Source organism: Triturus cristatus, chromosome 8 (genome assembly GCF_964204655.1).
Source record: "Triturus cristatus chromosome 8, aTriCri1.1, whole genome shotgun sequence".
Lineage (NCBI taxonomy): Eukaryota > Metazoa > Chordata > Amphibia > Caudata > Salamandridae > Triturus > Triturus cristatus.
The window spans coordinates 275,169,238-275,185,878 of record NC_140591.1 but is presented as its reverse complement, the minus strand read 5'-3'; the positions used below and the strand labels follow the sequence as shown (position 1 = coordinate 275,185,878).

Sequence of the window (16,641 nt, the reverse complement as noted above, 5' to 3'; positions counted from 1 at the left end):
CCGCGTGAAAAAGTTACGGTATCATCTATGACGTATTAAAAAGCTGTTGCAGTTTAAGGCAATTTAAAGACCGTCAACGGAAAAATCCAATGGGAACATCCGAGTTTAATGGTGATAGAAGAATTTCACTTTCCTTCATTGTTTAAACTCAAAAAACGGTTGGGAAGTCCACGGACTATCACCCTGAATTAGAAAACATATCGTCTGCCATTAAATGACGAGTGAAATGCTATCCTGCAACAATTTATAGATACACAAAATATCACTTTGGTGCCTGTGGCGACAACAACCCGTGTAATAGAAGAGTTAGGAAATTAGGCAAAGCAGAACTGCGCATTTCTGAAAAACAGCACAACTTCACCCTTCCTTTTGTAACTTCAGTTGAACAAAGATATTCATGTGCGGGTGGCCACTTCGCCCATGTACGGTTTATTGATGACTGCTCTACTTTATAAAGGAGGTTTGATTCCTATAGGACGGAGGTTCTTAACCTTCTGACCCCCACTTAATCATTACAGGAATACGGTGACCCTGCTTAGTGATTTTTGGAATTCAGGGACCCACACTGAATCATTACTGGAAGCAGGGGCCCCGGCCTAAGGAATTACGACGATTTAAACTCCTAACAATACACAAATAATCAAGTATATATTTTTATTCACAAATATTTAAAAAGAAAAAAAATCTATATTTTTATTTTAATGGGAAGATAATATTTTTTCTGAATTCAATTAAGGCAACCATCGTCCATACTTTATTCTGTTTGATGCACTTGCACTGTCCAATGAATCCATCTGAGGACAACTTAATTAAAAAAAAAATTAGCCTCCAATTTCAAATTTCTTCACATTTACAGAAAGTTTTAAATTTTAAAAAAGTGTGCTTTTTATTTATATACTCTTTATTATTTTAAGCAGGTACAGACCCCCTGAGTAGGGTTCACGCGCCCCGGACCACCGGTTAAGAACCACTGTTCTAGGATAAAAAGCACAAAGTCCTCTCCTGGTAGAACACTCGGATGTTAGGAGCGTCACATAAGACAATAGAACGGCTGAGGACCAGAAATGTTTGCCCTTTTGTTTCTCCACGATTTATTTACATCCGTCTACCCTCATTGGGTGAAATGTACCAATAGCTTTATGTCCCTTCTGCATTCAGCTTGGGTCTATCACCCAGGTAGAGGGCGTCCACAAACACTTGTCAGCAGTCTAGCATACTCTATAAGTCAATAATATGAAGTACACCCTTGTGTAAAAATGAGAACGGGCAGACGGAAATTAGTTGTAAATTAATAAATATTTAAACCGTAATAATGATATAAAATGATATGCCTAAAAAACAAATTATGACGGCAATTTTGAGAACAGTAGCAGGCTAGAAATACTGCCATCGACATTATAAATTCCTAATGCACAGCATCCGACTCCTCCTCTCTCCTCATATCATGTGGATTAGTACAGTCTGAGCAGGAGTTCGAGTAAAAAGATCAGAATCTTCGCTCTCCCTCTTTTCGCGGCTCCCACGGTCTGTCATGAGGAGAGTGGGAGCTGCAGAAGGGAGCCTCAGAAGGCTCCTTTTTCGCCACAATCAGTGTTCCAAGCGATCTGCAAGCAGAATGGGTGAGGCTCATGAAGTGCACCCCCTCACCCCATCTAAAGCCCTGATTATGATGTCACCGTTGTGGGGAATGAACCGCCAGACCATAGGTTGGTGGTTCCGACATCCCAATTAGGAGGCAACCGCACATAGTGCAGTCGGAAACTTCGATTTGCCAATGGGAGCTTGTACGGTGGGCTGAAAACGCCAGTAACACAAGGTCCCATTGAAAAATGGAAGTTTGTGAACATCCCTGCACCGTGTGGCAGGCACCGGTGCAGGGATGTTTAGGGGGTCCCATAGGTGCCCCCCAGGCCCAAATGCAGAGGCTGACGGGGGCCCTGCTAGGAACCCCCAATGTCGCCTTCTGACAGCCTTTCCATGTCGGAAAGGCCGACATAGAATGGCTGTCGGAAACCAACATCATAATCCCAACGGAGGAAACGTCGTTCTTAAGGGATTATGGTGAGTTTCCAACCTTGAGCCTGTTGGAAAGTGATGGTCGGTACTCCAACTGCTGCCTCCGACCGCACACAACGTAATGCGTTGGTCGGACCGCAGCAGTAGATGGCGGTCGGACCGCAACCGACAAGCAGTCGAAATACAGTGTCAATTTGCGACAAGCGCACTCTCACTTTGCACAATCTCAGTGTGCAACAGAAGCCTAAGACTCTCTCCCATCACCTTCTAGACTTCCCAGGAGGCCAGTGTTGTTATAGTCCAGCAGCTTGGATAGGCCTAGGCAAGCACCCGAAGAGTCCCTCATGTATGGTTGGAAATCTGGTGACAGCGAAGGACCTTTATAGTACACATGCTCAATGCATGTAGCCCAGCCAGCACCATTTTTCCATGTGCACCTCCGGGATTGTCTCTGCCGACCACTTTCCTGTTTGAACTAAGTCACTATTGGCCCTCACCCGGAGCTTGTGGCAATAATGCTGGAGCGGACATTTAATGGTGGGTGTGTCCCTCTGTAGATGGGTCAAAGACTATATTAGAACACTGGAATGTTGACAGATCTACTGAAGACAATGGCGCAGCAGCGGACTATAATCAATGGCTGTCAACTTTCCAATGTCCTAATCTGCAGACTGATGTTCCAGCTCTCCTGCCTCTTCAGGATATGTGGATTGCTAAGGGTAAAGAGAGAGAGGCAGAGGCTGTGGACGCGGGCACACCGCACGCCTCCTGCCCAAACCTCTCCCATAGCTAACAGTGTCACTGGAACTGCAAAAGAAGGTAGGGGGATTCTCCTCAGCTCCTGTATGCTCCTTAGCTCTGCCAAATTAAGAAAAAACAGTTTGCGTGAGCCAACGGAGAATATGGCGGACTTCTGCCTCCTTTCACAACTCATGCCATGCAGGTTTGATCTTTGTAGTTACTGTCATGGCCCTGCACGCACAGCGGCAACTGTACACATAGCTAGAGCTGCAAAAGACACTGATGCTTCAGAGGCACGAGGGGGAGGCTGCTTTTGTAAATAAGGGCATTCCACACTCATGGGGCGGAATGTTCTATTAGCATCATAGCCCACGGTGGCAGGCTATAGCAGTCATGAAAGGCCCGCTTCCTTGTTATAGGCCCTTGCCTTTAGAATGCTGGATAAGGCCTGTAATGGTCAATATAGCCCACTACAATGAGCCATAAGGCTATACAACAGCACTTGAATATTTGAGAGCATCACTGAAAACAATAGAGTGGCAGAAGGACAATAATGCCCTACAAGCCTTTCGCTCCCACAGTCCAACGTTTCGGTTTCTCTTGGACGGTAGAATGTTGCAGTTTTATGCATTAAAGTGTTAAATGTCCTTTCTCCCATTATAGGCCCCCGCCTAAAGATACTTGTTGGAGATGGCATTTAACCCCCAGAAAAGCCCTAAACAGCATGCTATAAGGATTATGTTACTTACCCTGTAAGCTATCCAAAGGAAGGGGGGTCCCTAAAGGTAGGATAGGTAGACAGGGGGAAAAGGGAACAGAAGAAGTCAACCGGAGAAAGCACAACCCGCTGTCTACACTAAATTGATTTACAGTATACCCACAGATGGGTCAAATTTATAAAAAGGAACACTAGTCCAAGACGGACTAGAGAAGAAGATATAATAGGTCAAGATTTATTTCAGTTGGAATAATCACGGTGATAGTACTTGCATAAAAAATCTAGACAATATAACAGGCAATACAATTTTTATACCTGAACAAAAGATTTCAGGAGCCAAATCGCTAGGTTGAGCTCCTTGGGGTTTGGATTTTGGATTTCTCCATGGTTCTGTGTGAGAAGGTAGGTAGTAAGGTGCAGCTTTTGATGTGGAACCACTGACAGTTCTAGTAGTGTGGTGAACCACGGTTGATGAGCCAATGTGGGGGTCACTTGGATTAGTGTGAGTGATGTCCGCCTGAGATTCCGAACCAGAAGTGGAGGGAGAGGGGGAGGCGGATAAGCGTAAGCAAATATTCCCTGACCAGTTCATTGCCTTTGGATAGATGGTGTGGGAATCTGGAGGCAAAGTTAGGGCATTTTGAGTTCTCTGCTGTGGCAAAGAGGTCTATGTGCAGAAATCCCCATTGTTGGAAGTATGGAAGAAGAACCCCGGGATGAAGTTCCCATTCGTGGACTTGTTGCTGCATCCTGCTAAAGAGGTCAGCAAACTGGCTGTGCATGCCTTGAAGGTGTTCTGCCAGGAGATTCATTTTGTGATGTATTGCCCAAAGCTAAATGGTCTGAGAGAGGCGTGATAGCTGTAGAGAGTGTGTCCCCCCCTGTTTTTGTACATAGTACATGGCTGTTATATTGTCCTTTTGGACTAGGACAACTTTCCCGGTGAGGTGAGGCTGAAAAGCTGTTAGTGCTAGATAAACTGCCAAAGGTCCAAGTAATTGCTTGGTGTCTCATAAACCTTGAATTGTTAGGTGATGAAGATGGGCACCCCAACTTCCATCTGTTGTTGAAGGGTAACTACATGGAAGTGTTCTGAGTATGTATTGGTATAACAATCTGAGAACTAAGATTGGTTTTAGGGACCCGCTCTTTTTGGGAATCAGGAAGTAAAGGGAGAAAACTCCTGAACTGTGGTGTTGTAAAGGAACTTGTTCTACAGCCCCCTTTGTTAGAAGAGCTTGTATTTCTTGTTTGAGGAGCTGTTGGTGCTGTAGCGAAATTCTGTGAGTACGAGGTGGAATATTGGGAGTGTTGCTGGTAAGTTCCACGCAGTAACCATGTTGGATAATGTCTAATACCCATTTTCTGATGTTACTGATTGCTAAATGGGAAAGAATTTTTGTAATCTACCCCCCCTTCCCCCCCCCCCCCGACAGGTGTAAGATGGTCGGGTGGAATAGTGAGCAAGTCACTGCTTGTTGGGAGATGGAGAGGAGCAAGTCACTGTTTGTTGGGAGATGGAGAGGTACATGTTGGTGTACCTTTACCTCTGCCCTTGAAAACGTTTCCTCTGTAACCACCTTTATAAATTCCTCTTGATGGTGAGGGTTGTCCATTTGACTTCTATGAGAAAGCATTTGGATCTGAGAAATTACTTTTGGACCCCCCCTCTATAGAATGAGCGGCGAAAGGAGCCTATATTAGAGGGCTCCCATTGATTCCGCCACTTCTGTGTCCGTTTTCATTTTCTCAAGTGATTCACCTACTTGAGGTCCAAAAAGATTATGTTTATCAAAGGGGGTATTAAGAATAGTTTGTTTTAATCTCCGGTTTAAACCCGGAGATTCTCAACCATGCATGCCTTCTAGGAAGAAAGCTGGTGTTAATGCCCCTTGTTGATGTATTGGCAGCATCTAGTGCACATCTGATAGATGAATTAGATATGGGTTTCCCCTCCTGCACTCATTTTTGCCCTTTTTTCCTGTGTTCTTCTGGGAGATATTGGAGCAACTGCTCCATTTCATCCCAAAGGGCCCGGTCATATCTTGTGTGTTAGCTATATGTCAATGGTTGGCGGTTTGTGCAGCAACCCATTTTCACTGATGCATCTATTAATTGAGACCCCATGTCTGGAGGTGGTGCATCTGCTGAAGTTTGGGAATTAGCTGTTTTTCCAGCATTTGACACAACTAAATTTAGGGGTAACTTCCTCTAATAAAAATTGGATCAGTTGGAGGTAGTTTGTATTTTTTGTCAACCCTAGGTGTTAAAATACGAGCCCGTACAGGGTCTTTAAAAATATCATTGGCATGGTGCATCATGCCTTTTAACATAGGTAAGGATTGTGCTGTCCTAAGTGATGTTCCTAAGGTCTCAAACAGAAAATCCTCTTCTAAGGATTACTTATGAAGTGTGACCACCGTGGTATTATGCTGCTCTGGAAATTAACTCCTGGTATGCTGTGTTGTCATCAGGAGGTGAAGGCTTTGTAGGATATAGTTCAGGATCATTATCCAAGGATCTGTAGGTGGTGGACTGTCCTCATCTATGTAATCAATATCAGGCTGTGTGTTTGGTGAACCCTGTGGTGTAATATCGAAGGGGTTTGAGCCTGGTGGCGGTGAAGATGGTGGAGGGGTCTGGATAGGGCTTGTAGCAATGTCCTTTTTTTCAGAGGAATTTTGCTTAAATCCTCAGAAGGATTGTTCCTTTTAGAAGGAGTGACATGTTGGATTAATGTAGATCTTTTTCTGCTTAGGATCCAGCTTTTCTTTTATAACCTCTAGGAACGGCTCCGGAGGCTTATGGTGAACATCTTTTGCTGCAGAAATTTTCGGTGCCGAGCTGGATTTCTCCTGTTTTTCCATTTGGAGCAGAAGATGTTTTCCGCTGCATGTCACTTCGCCTGGCCAGAATGTACCGCAAATTTGGACTGGAACGATTGACAAGCGTCGCAATCCTCTTCTTTGTGCTCCAGTGAGAAGCACAAGTTGCAGACTTTATGCAGGTCGGTGCCCGGATACTTGGAGTGGCACCGAGGACAGAATTGAAATGGAGTCCGTTCCATCGACAGAAGACTAGATCCTACGAAACTGAATGCAAGTCGACCGACGCGGCTAGGCCTGAAGGCTGCTAACGATGTCTTCTATACCGAAGAGAGTATTTTTCTAGTTTTCGAGGCGCGAAGAATATAAAACGCTTATGAAACAATATTGACGAGGGTACAGTGTGTTTGCGCACCGAGGGAATCCCAAAGAATGTTGTTGAACCAGAGCACAGCAAACCACGTCCTAACCGATGGCGGAAAGAAAACAATCTAACAATGGAGTCGATGCCCATGCGCACTACCATTGAATGGAGGAGTCACTTTGCCTTGTGACTGGGAAAGACTTCTTCGAAGAAAAACAACTTGCAAACATCCAGACCCAACACTAGATGACAGGAGTATGCAAAGCATGTGAACCTACAGCACAAATGCCTCGAACTGACATATTAGAACACTAAAATGTTGAGAATGCTACTGAAGACAGCAGAGTGGAGAGGACTTTTAATGGGTTGTATAGGCCTTCTGCTCAAACAAGGTGATTTTTTTATTGGGGGTTCTAGAGACATCACATAGACAGCAAGAGCAAAGCGGGCGTTGTCCATGATGGGATTCAAACCCCTGAGGTAAAACACATCACCATTATTCAGTTACACATCCTTAATTTTATGTAATTTATGGGACCTCCATTTCATCTCCCCCTCATGACATCAGCTGTGAAGAAAAAGAAAAGTCATAGAGGAGCCATACACAAGATGGCCTCACCTGTGTACATCCCATGAATCTTATAAAACCTGTTCTACAACCAGGTTACCACCACTTTCTGACCCTCACCAAATTCTATAAATACCACTTTTCCACACCACCTTCTACATTACTCTTCCTCTCCCAAGTAATAAACATAAATAATAACTGGTCTCCTGCCACTCACCACTACCATCCTCTGCACTTACCCTGCCCCTTGTGCCTACTTTGAAAGAAGAAATAACACCTAGTGGCCGGCCACCTACCCAATTACCCTCTGTGCCCTCCCTACTTCTCCACTTAAGCTGTGCCTCTGTGAGCGTGAGTCCGCAGAGTCCACACTGACAGTAGAATGTGGCAGTTACGTCAGAGAATGTACTTGCTGACGTACAGCTGTTGCAACAATTTTTTATTTCCCACTGCTGTGATGTAGCAGATTCAAGCTGGTATTCACATAACTTGCTCTGTCTACAAAAGCAATACATATTGATCTAATGTCCTTCTGTTTTTTACTAGTAAATGTATATCATTCTACCCTCCGAGGCTGGAATGTTCTAATATAGCCTTGGAGCCCGCCATAGCAGGCCCTACCGGCATTAAAGGTCCAAGCCGAAGGCCTTTAACAAGGGAGCGGGCCTTTAATGGCTGGAAGAGCCTGCTATGGAGGGCTCTAAGGCTATTAGAACATTCCGCCCCTAGAGGGCAGAATGTTCTAATTTGAGAAACAAAGGCCTCACAGAGCCCGAGGTGGTTGAAATCCCCTCGGGCTCTGTGAGGCCTTTGTTAAACATTGGAATGTTGATGTTCCGGGGTTCTACCGGCCATTAGAAGCCCGGAACACTCCATTTTTTTTTTCTAATATGAATATAGAATTCGGACTGTAGCTATACCAATCAATGAAGGCCCTAAGTCTCGTTACGGACTCCCTTGGATGTGGCTTGGGCCGATGACTCGGGGACAGAACCTTTAGTAACTAGTTTGCCAGAGGAGCAGTAGATATTGAACAGCAAACAATTGAATTTATGTACAAAGCCTTAGAGAAGATATTCCATCACTGTACTGTAACTAGATTATTCATGTACCTGGAACCCAACCCAGGCACAAAATAGTAAAAAGAATTCCTTCATCTAAGATGAAAGGTCTCATCATTCCTCAAGGATATCATCTTCTTAAGATAAAACCATCATCAGCTAGCACATTACATGATAACTTTAAAAAAAACGTAACTGAGCATTTCAAACAAAATGGCACACGTTTTGTGGATCTGAACGAAATTAGGCTGAAAAGTTTATTGAACAGGTCATTTTTAAATAAAAAAAATGCTTTCAGAGTGCTTACCATGCTCTTTTTGGAAAACAGTCTTTAGCTTCGGCACTTTACTGAAGTCAACTCTTTTGTACTCTTCGTCTTCCTGCACCAGCACATCTGGTTTACCTTAAGCACAAACAAAATTTTTAATGAGCACAGTCCAACTCACATGAAACTTTTGCAGCACTTATGATCCATAAGAAAATGTACTGCATCCGACAGGAACCACACATGCGCAGGTTAACTTTTCCAAAGAGAGCGGATTTCAAGGTTTTTAGCACACAATGTCAGAAAACACAATGTGCAGGTCATTTAAACAAATATTAACCAAGAAACCACTAAATCTTCTGCTTCGATCCTAAATGTAATTAAAAACACTGATGAGGGCCATGAACTACAACTTCTTCAGTAAACAGCAGCAAAGAACATCCATTATCTAAAAAGTGAACGAACATCAAAGTTAAAAGCCTGGAAAGTATAACAGTAATAGCTGTCCAGCCCGGATCATGAAATCTGTATCCATTTCTAGTCAATCCGAACATTTGAACAAATGTAATGATATGCAAAAGCAATTCCCCTTCATCCAAACTGCATCTCTTCACACAGTCCAGAAAACAGACTTGCAACCTCTTAAATGATAGTCAGTAGGCCACTATAAATTATCTACCATATTCAAATCACAACTTTCAGAATATCTGCAATTCTACCTACCACCTACAAATGTATACACCATATTTAGGTCATCGAGACCTATGCAGTACAAAAACCACCAGCTCAACCAGTCGCATGACCCGCTTTATCCCCCATTCAAAGATGCTATTAGCAGGAATCGTATGTATGTGGTGTTTGTATGGAACAAACCTAACCAAAGGCAGAGTTATACTGTACAGGGTTAAAGGAAAAGATACTCTCGACAAGTGATTTAATTAGTAACTGGTTTCCAAGAGTGAAAGTTGGTTGTTAATTGAACCGTGATATGGTTTTTTTTTAGGTCTCGCCTACCGTTGCAGCGCACATTTGCTGCTCACTCTGCGAGGCTTCTTGTAATCGATTAGATTTCAGAAGTAGAATGTAGGCTCCGCCCCTTCTTTTCATTGGCTTGCATCATCGTTCATGCGGTCTCCTTTTGGCCACGCCCACCCGGACTGGATCTTTTACTCGCGGCGTTACACTGTGTTTTTTAATTAGCTGCTAAGCACTTTTTCTTACATTAGCACAATGGCAACGCCCTGCAGAGGAGCCCTCCGTTGTGTGCTCTTATGTAATGTTAGCCGTGGTTGGAGGAGCGGGAAGGCCCTTAATCTATGTACGGTTAAGGGCCACAGTGGGCAGCCGAGCCAGCACCCGGGATCCGGCAGGCGCCCCTGGGATCCTTCTCACCTGAAGTTTGTTTTCAGGCCTCCCTTCTCCGAACCCAGCGTGCGCTGGGAGGAGTTCGCGATTCGGCTCCTACTGGGGCACATGTTCGCGTTCCGTTCCTTTCCAGGATGCAGTTGTTTGTAGAAGTTGCTGCTGATCCCCATCACTGGCCGTGGGCTGGGTCCATTGCAGACTCCCAGTGTGATCTGCGGACTCTTGGAGAGTTCGGCGGCACACACCCAAAGGGGGGAGGGGTCCTCCCTTTCATCTCAGGGTATAGCTGGAGTTAGGGGCGGGCTGCCCTCGCCGCTCCATCCTGGAGATGGGGGACAACGAGAAAGGCTCAGAGAGAGGGTCGGACCCAGAGATTGCTGCTGAGAGCAGCCAGGAAAATATCCTGGAGAGGAGTGCAGACAAAAACCCAGAGAGGGGTTTGGAGAAGGCTGCAGGGAGGGGTGCAGAGAAAGGTTCGGAGAAGGGCCCAGAGAAAAGTTTGGAGAGGACTCAGAGTATGGAGAAGGGCCCAAGCTGACCGGCTTTGGCTTCACTGCCTTATCATTTTTTCCTCAGCCGCCTCCACTGTTGCACGGCTTCGCTGACAAGGTCCATCCTTGAGCGAGGGAGGGTAGGAACTGTGGAGTTTGTTTAGATTATGATGTTTGTGTGCACCACTATGCACGATGTATGTTAACAGCCGTAGTCACGTTTCCATCCACGACACGCTGTTAAGGAGTGTCATAGCGCACTATTATAACACCTCCACCTACGGTTAAATAAATGGATACTTCTCCGTAAGGCGGCCCGTGCACACACTCGGCACCGCTGACCCGTGGGGATTTCTCTTTGATGGGCTGTTTCCATCCCCAGGCACAGGTATTGACACAGACCACGGATGAGTGTGCGGCGCATGCCAGTGATCCCCTTCCCCATTCTAGTTACTCTGCTCCATCTACGTGTGTGCATGTGCCCAGATAGCATCCCCATTGGGGCACTTATAGACATATTTCCTATGTCATGCACAGACTCACTATCTATACCACTTGAGACCGTAGATGATGACCTCCCATTGTGTTCCTTTTCTTCCCCCCTTTTTTGTGTTTTTTTGTCTCTTTTATAGGCCGCATCTAGGGACACGCATAAACGACGTGTTCCTTACCTAATTTCTCTACAGTATTTCCTATAATAAGGACCCATGGGATTATAGGGCGTCTTTTCCCGATTCCCATTTGACACACTTTTTCTTTAGGTCCTGATGAAGCGCTCTTAGATCCATTAGGGACTAGTTAAAGCGCGAAACATGTCGACCCTTTGATATATCCACATTATTCACTACACGGGTGAGAGAAGAGGGACCGTATTTGTTTAATTTCCCCTCTCACACAGGCAACTGACCTTGCTTCTCCATCCCCCGTGATGTATTTTAACCAGACTCCAAGGACATCCTCAAATTGCTAGTGTCCTTGGGCTCTTTTTATATCTCACTCAGCACCACCACTTTGACCCACACACCCCCATGCACAAGTGCGGCAAACTCCTAAAAGATCTCCATCAAAGAGCCCCGTCAAACGGGCCCGTGAGGGACTGCAGCGCCACCCCCACGAGGAGCACCAGCCCGATGATGATGCTATACACCTGAAAGGGTGTGTGAGGGCTCCTCTAGATCCACACAGGAGTACCTTACTCTTTCTCGGCACACTCGAACCCATCTGGAGACACTTTACACTTCCCTACAGCCCACCTGGCTGTTTATTCTTCTCTCTTTCCCCATAGGAACTGTTACCATCCTACATTGCTACCGCTATCCTAAATTGTTGTCACGTTGTCCATTTCACCACTGTTACTCATCACCTGCAATCAGAGTGGTTCCCTCTCACCCTGGGAATGCAAGCCTTTAAAACTCCCATTTCCTCCCAACCAGGCTCAACCAGCAGAAGAAGCTAATTTGGATCCAGTTATACCATACTCTACCTCTGAGCCTGGGGATGTTCTACCATGTGGGGGTTTTGCCAGATGTCGTCTTGTTGGAGAGGGGGGCGAGTCACTCACTTGCAGTGCCCGGACATGGGCAGCCTCACTCAGCTGAAAGGGCAATTTTTTTTCAGTAACTAGAGATCAGGGTTGAGGATGTCCCGCTTCTCCTTGGCTCCTGATCTGCATCCAGGGTTCACCACTACTTGATTGCATTCCAGAGTGCTATGCTGTTCTAGAGCGTCATGTGTTCTAGAGCTCTAGTGTCGTGTAACCTGAAAAGCAGACAGCATGGGGAGCAAAATAAAAGGCAACAGCCGCTTTATGCTGGTACAGACTGAGCACCTAATTGCAGCATGCAAATTTACTAAGAATATCTTTATTGTAGCTTGAACGTCAAGCATTAGGTGCTGTACAATGAACAGTATGATACAGGATGTCCTGATAATAGCAGATTACAGAGACAGGGATGTGATGAGGAGGGGGACAGGAGCATGTAATTCATTAAGTACACCATAGCACACTGTGCATTTGTGTTTTACTGATTTACAATGCATGCACATATTTACCATGTGAGGCATATATCTGAATTGATTTGCTAAGAATCCTGCCTTTATTTTCAAGCTCTGACTGCATCCAAAGCCTCCTGATTACTAGGTCAGCAACCTAACCACTGTAGTACACCTCCACACTGCTAACTGAAAGTTACTTTCAATTTAGCATATGCAGCTTTCCCACCACAGCAAGATCCTAGAAGAGAAGACTATAAGACACCTGCAGGCACCTGTTGAATAGCATCCACTGTTACATAATATAACAATCCAGAAGTACGGAGGCCACCCAGGTTGGGATTAGAGAGGTTCTTCTCACAGCGCTAGACAAGTAGTAGAAGACCTATAAGACCTACCAGCGCCCATGACACAGTGGACCGTAAAAACTCCGGACAGACTAAAGACACGCTTGGAGAAATATGACTAACCTTTGGATAGTCCTCAACAAACCGGGTCAGCTTGCCTATGTTCTTAACATAAATTGTTCAAGTGGTGTACTTCAAGACTCTTTGCTGTCACCAAGCATTTCCAGGGCATAACTGCGACCCAGAGCAGACTTGATCAGTCACCACCAAATCCATGTTTAACTCTTAGCATTACAAAAAATAACTGTTGTTAATGGAAGAACCAAATACTTGATAAACATCTAAGCTTGAAGGAAAAAAGATGTTGTCTGCCTGAACAGATCCAAAATGTTAGTCTGAATTATAGGATATGTGGCTAGGAAGACAACACAGCTTGCTTCGCAACAAGAAGTGAGTGAGGCACCAGCCCCCTCTCCAAAAACTAAAGCTCTGTGGGGGAGAGTGGAAGGGGAGGGTGGTCGCATTCAACCCTGATCTCCCTTTTGCACCTCAATTTTCCACATTCCTCAAGAATACATTTTATTTACCAACGCTAGGTACACAAAACATTCCTTCTTCTCATTCTATTCAACCTACAGGCATTAATTCCATCAGAAAAAGCACAGAAGAAAATTCATCAAAGTTTAAAGCAGTGGCTTATGTAATTCTCTTGATCCTAAGCTGAGAAAGATGACCAATCTCAGCTCTTTCAAGAAGAGGTTACTTACAGACCCTCTGCCACATGGAATGGTATCTCATAAGACAGGCCACTGATGCCACCCTCGCAAGGTACTGTTCAACAAATTCCGGCAGACTACAAGATCACACAACAACCATCCACTTAGAGAACATAAGATGACTCTGGCTAAACTTGAAACTTGTGCTTAGTACTAGGCTTACAATGGTTCCAAGTGTGTCTCGAGCAGCTTCAAAAGAAAGAATACATATATGTACATTTTCCCTGCCATTCTAACTTTGCAGAAGTAACTGTTTATAAACTTTGCAGAAAATCATGGTGACTAATAAATCCGCACTGGCATAAAAGCAGGGAAAAAACCTTGCATAACAGACTAATTAAACAAGCATTGAAAATGCAATAGGTATCGCCTTTGATTAAGTTAAAGCCATTTGCTTTGCTAATGGTATTGTATAGCAAAGCAAATGGCTTTAACTTAATGAAAGGCGAGACCTATTGCATTTGTAATGCTTTCTTTTTTATTTTTGCGAGTTGTACCGACTGCATACATGGTACCTGCTAAACCCAGCTGTATTCCTCAGAGAGTTGGTGAAACGGCTGCCGTAATTCCTTCTCATGAGGACGAAAGTGGCTTGCTGGTGACTACAGTGCACCAACGGGAGTATGGTAGTAAAAAGGGGAAAATAATCTGTCAAATTATGTGCCCTGTTGTGAAAGATTTTTACCCCAGTGATTTTTTTTTTACAAGAATGCCATTTCAGTGCAGCGCCAAGCACTGATGGAACGTACACAGGTACAGCGCCAAGCACTCATGGTAATAACACACCTTAGTGTTAATTGCAACGTGATGCAAATTTTTATATTTACCAGTTTTCAATCAATCCTTATCTTGGATATTTTGCAACAATGAAACGCCGAGCTTAGCAGTTCCATGGCCTGCATCTGTGTTCCTCAAGATAAAACACATAGAACGCAGGCTTTGAAAACAGTTTATCTTTCCATATTTACTCTCGAGAAGAGCCACTATCTCTCCAACTTTAATCTCTTCAATACAGAACTAATGCTGTAGTCTGATTGTACCAAGCTTCAACGTGCTCATGCATGTAAACGCCGTCATGCACAAAGGTGCGCTGGCTATATGTGTAGCGTTAATGTTTAACCTGCTGTATTGCACTGCAAGCATGGGGAATAAATGAGGGCTTATATCTAGGCAGTAGAAGAAACCTACAAAGAGAACTTAATTTCCAATCGACCATCTGCACAGAAAGGGACGTCACTGGATTTCTGATCATCCATCGTACAGGAAGTGACTTAACTGGTTTCCGTTTCCCGCTCACGGCACCCTGAACTCCTCCTCTTTCCCACGAACTACTTAATGGCAGCTGCAAAACGGATGATGAAAGGATGCGTGCAGCAGGCACAGCTGCACCTATCTGCACCTGCACCGTGTCCAGCACCAGGAACCCTGGTTCTGTCCCAAGCCCCGCTACCTGCTGCACTCCTCTGTGCTTTCAGGCCTGGCTGCCGCCCACCACACTGCACCACACAACATTGAACGAGAGTTTACATGTGTCTCCTGCAAGTTCTTATGATCAACCACTCCTACGCCAACAGCATCCAGCAGCCCACTTGCCAATATCGCAAACTCGCGAAATGCGAGACCTATTGCATTGCAAATGCTTGTTTTTTCAACTATGGGAATTACAGGAAATTAAAGAGAAGAACTTTTTAATTAAAACGTTGTTAAGAAAAATACAATTTACTCTTCATCACCAAATTTGTTTGTAGAGCCCCAAGAGATACAGTGGAGCAGATCTGCCACAAAGTACAATAACACAAGCATTTGCAATGCAATTGGTCTCCCATTAGTGAAAATTGGAGTTAATGGCGTTGTAAATGACAATGTCTTTTGTTTATGGAGTGGATGTGTGTAGTGTGGAGTTTAATTATATGGATTGGATTGAACTTGTTAGTTGTGGAATTGTGTGGGGTGGAATAGTGTGTGTGTGTGTGTGTTTGTGTAATAGAATTATGTGGATAGTAATTATGTGGTATTAAATTAGCTGGAATTATGTAGAATGGGATTGAGTGTTATAGAGTGTAAATATGTGTATTTGTATGTTGTCTTGTGGCGTGGTATGTAGTGAAATTTAATTATGCTGTGAGCTGTTGAATTGTGTGACATGATGTTGAATTTTGAGGTGTGGATTGGATGCATTTGTTGTGTAAGTGTGTTGATTTGAATTATGTGGTTTGCTGTTGAATTATGTGGTGCAGAATGGAAATGTGTGGAGCTGAATTGCAGGGCGTGGAACTGTGTGGTATTTTGAGTGAAATTATGCTGATGGGAATTATGTGGCATGGTGTGGAGTATATTTGTATGGATGGTTGCTATGTGGCATAGTGGTTTTATGTGGGATGTATTTATCTGGTATTTAGTAGAGTGTAATTAGGTGGCAATGATTAATGTGCACCTATGTGCAAAGGCTATATTGAATGTACTTTATTATCCTTTATGAATAACGGTAAAAACAGCTGCAGGAGGACTGTCAAAGTTATATGTGTTTGCAGGGCCTGTTTTAGCCTTAGTAAGTTGTTGGATGCAAAGTTACCAGACAGAAACTGCCACAAAATTTCCAAAAAATAAATAAACACAGATCCTGGAGATGCTGCCAGAAAGAGTACTTAAATGAAGGGTTTCAGGTGATATTACACTTTGGATGCAGCACTTTAAACCATCCCTTGCCCATGACTTGGAAAAGAAATAACTTTAACATAATTTAGGTGGCAAATGCAGATTTAATGAATAAAGCTTCAGCAGCATTTCAAATATTTAAAAATGCAAACTCTAAACATGTTTCCTGAAATAGGATTAGAACCAAGACATACAAAGTGCACAGTAATCTAAATACTAAGTCTTGATCTGCTAGTGTGCTGGGTTTATGACACTGCCTTGGTGACATTACATGTGAAGTCTAATGGCTCACTGTAGGAGGGTGGAGTAGCAGACGCAGCCATAAATCTCGGCAGGGAGCTCATTTATGGAAAAGAGCCACCTAGCGAAGCAAAGAGGCCCAGCTCGGCAGGCGCTCATGTGATGTAGCTGTTGTGTGTGAAAAGTGTGGCAGAGCAGAAAGAATACAGAGGAGCAG

The 16,641-nt window shown here is 44.2% G+C and overlaps 1 protein-coding gene and 1 long non-coding RNA gene across 2 annotated transcripts in view; one reads left to right on the top strand and one right to left on the bottom strand.

The window, feature by feature from the left end:
• The window catches only part of ACAT1 (acetyl-CoA acetyltransferase 1), a 122,894-nt gene that overhangs the window by 17,077 nt on the left and 89,176 nt on the right, over positions 1 to 16,641 (bottom strand). Inside the window, exon 8 of the mRNA XM_085621510.1 lies at positions 8,601 to 8,696. Within this exon, the coding sequence (XP_085477636.1) occupies positions 8,601 to 8,696 (96 nt within the window). The remainder of the gene's footprint in view (positions 1 to 8,600; positions 8,697 to 16,641) is intronic.
• Positions 1 to 16,641, top strand: part of LOC146801972 (uncharacterized) — a 54,175-nt gene that overhangs the window by 31,630 nt on the left and 5,904 nt on the right. The gene's annotated exons all lie outside the window — the stretch shown is intronic.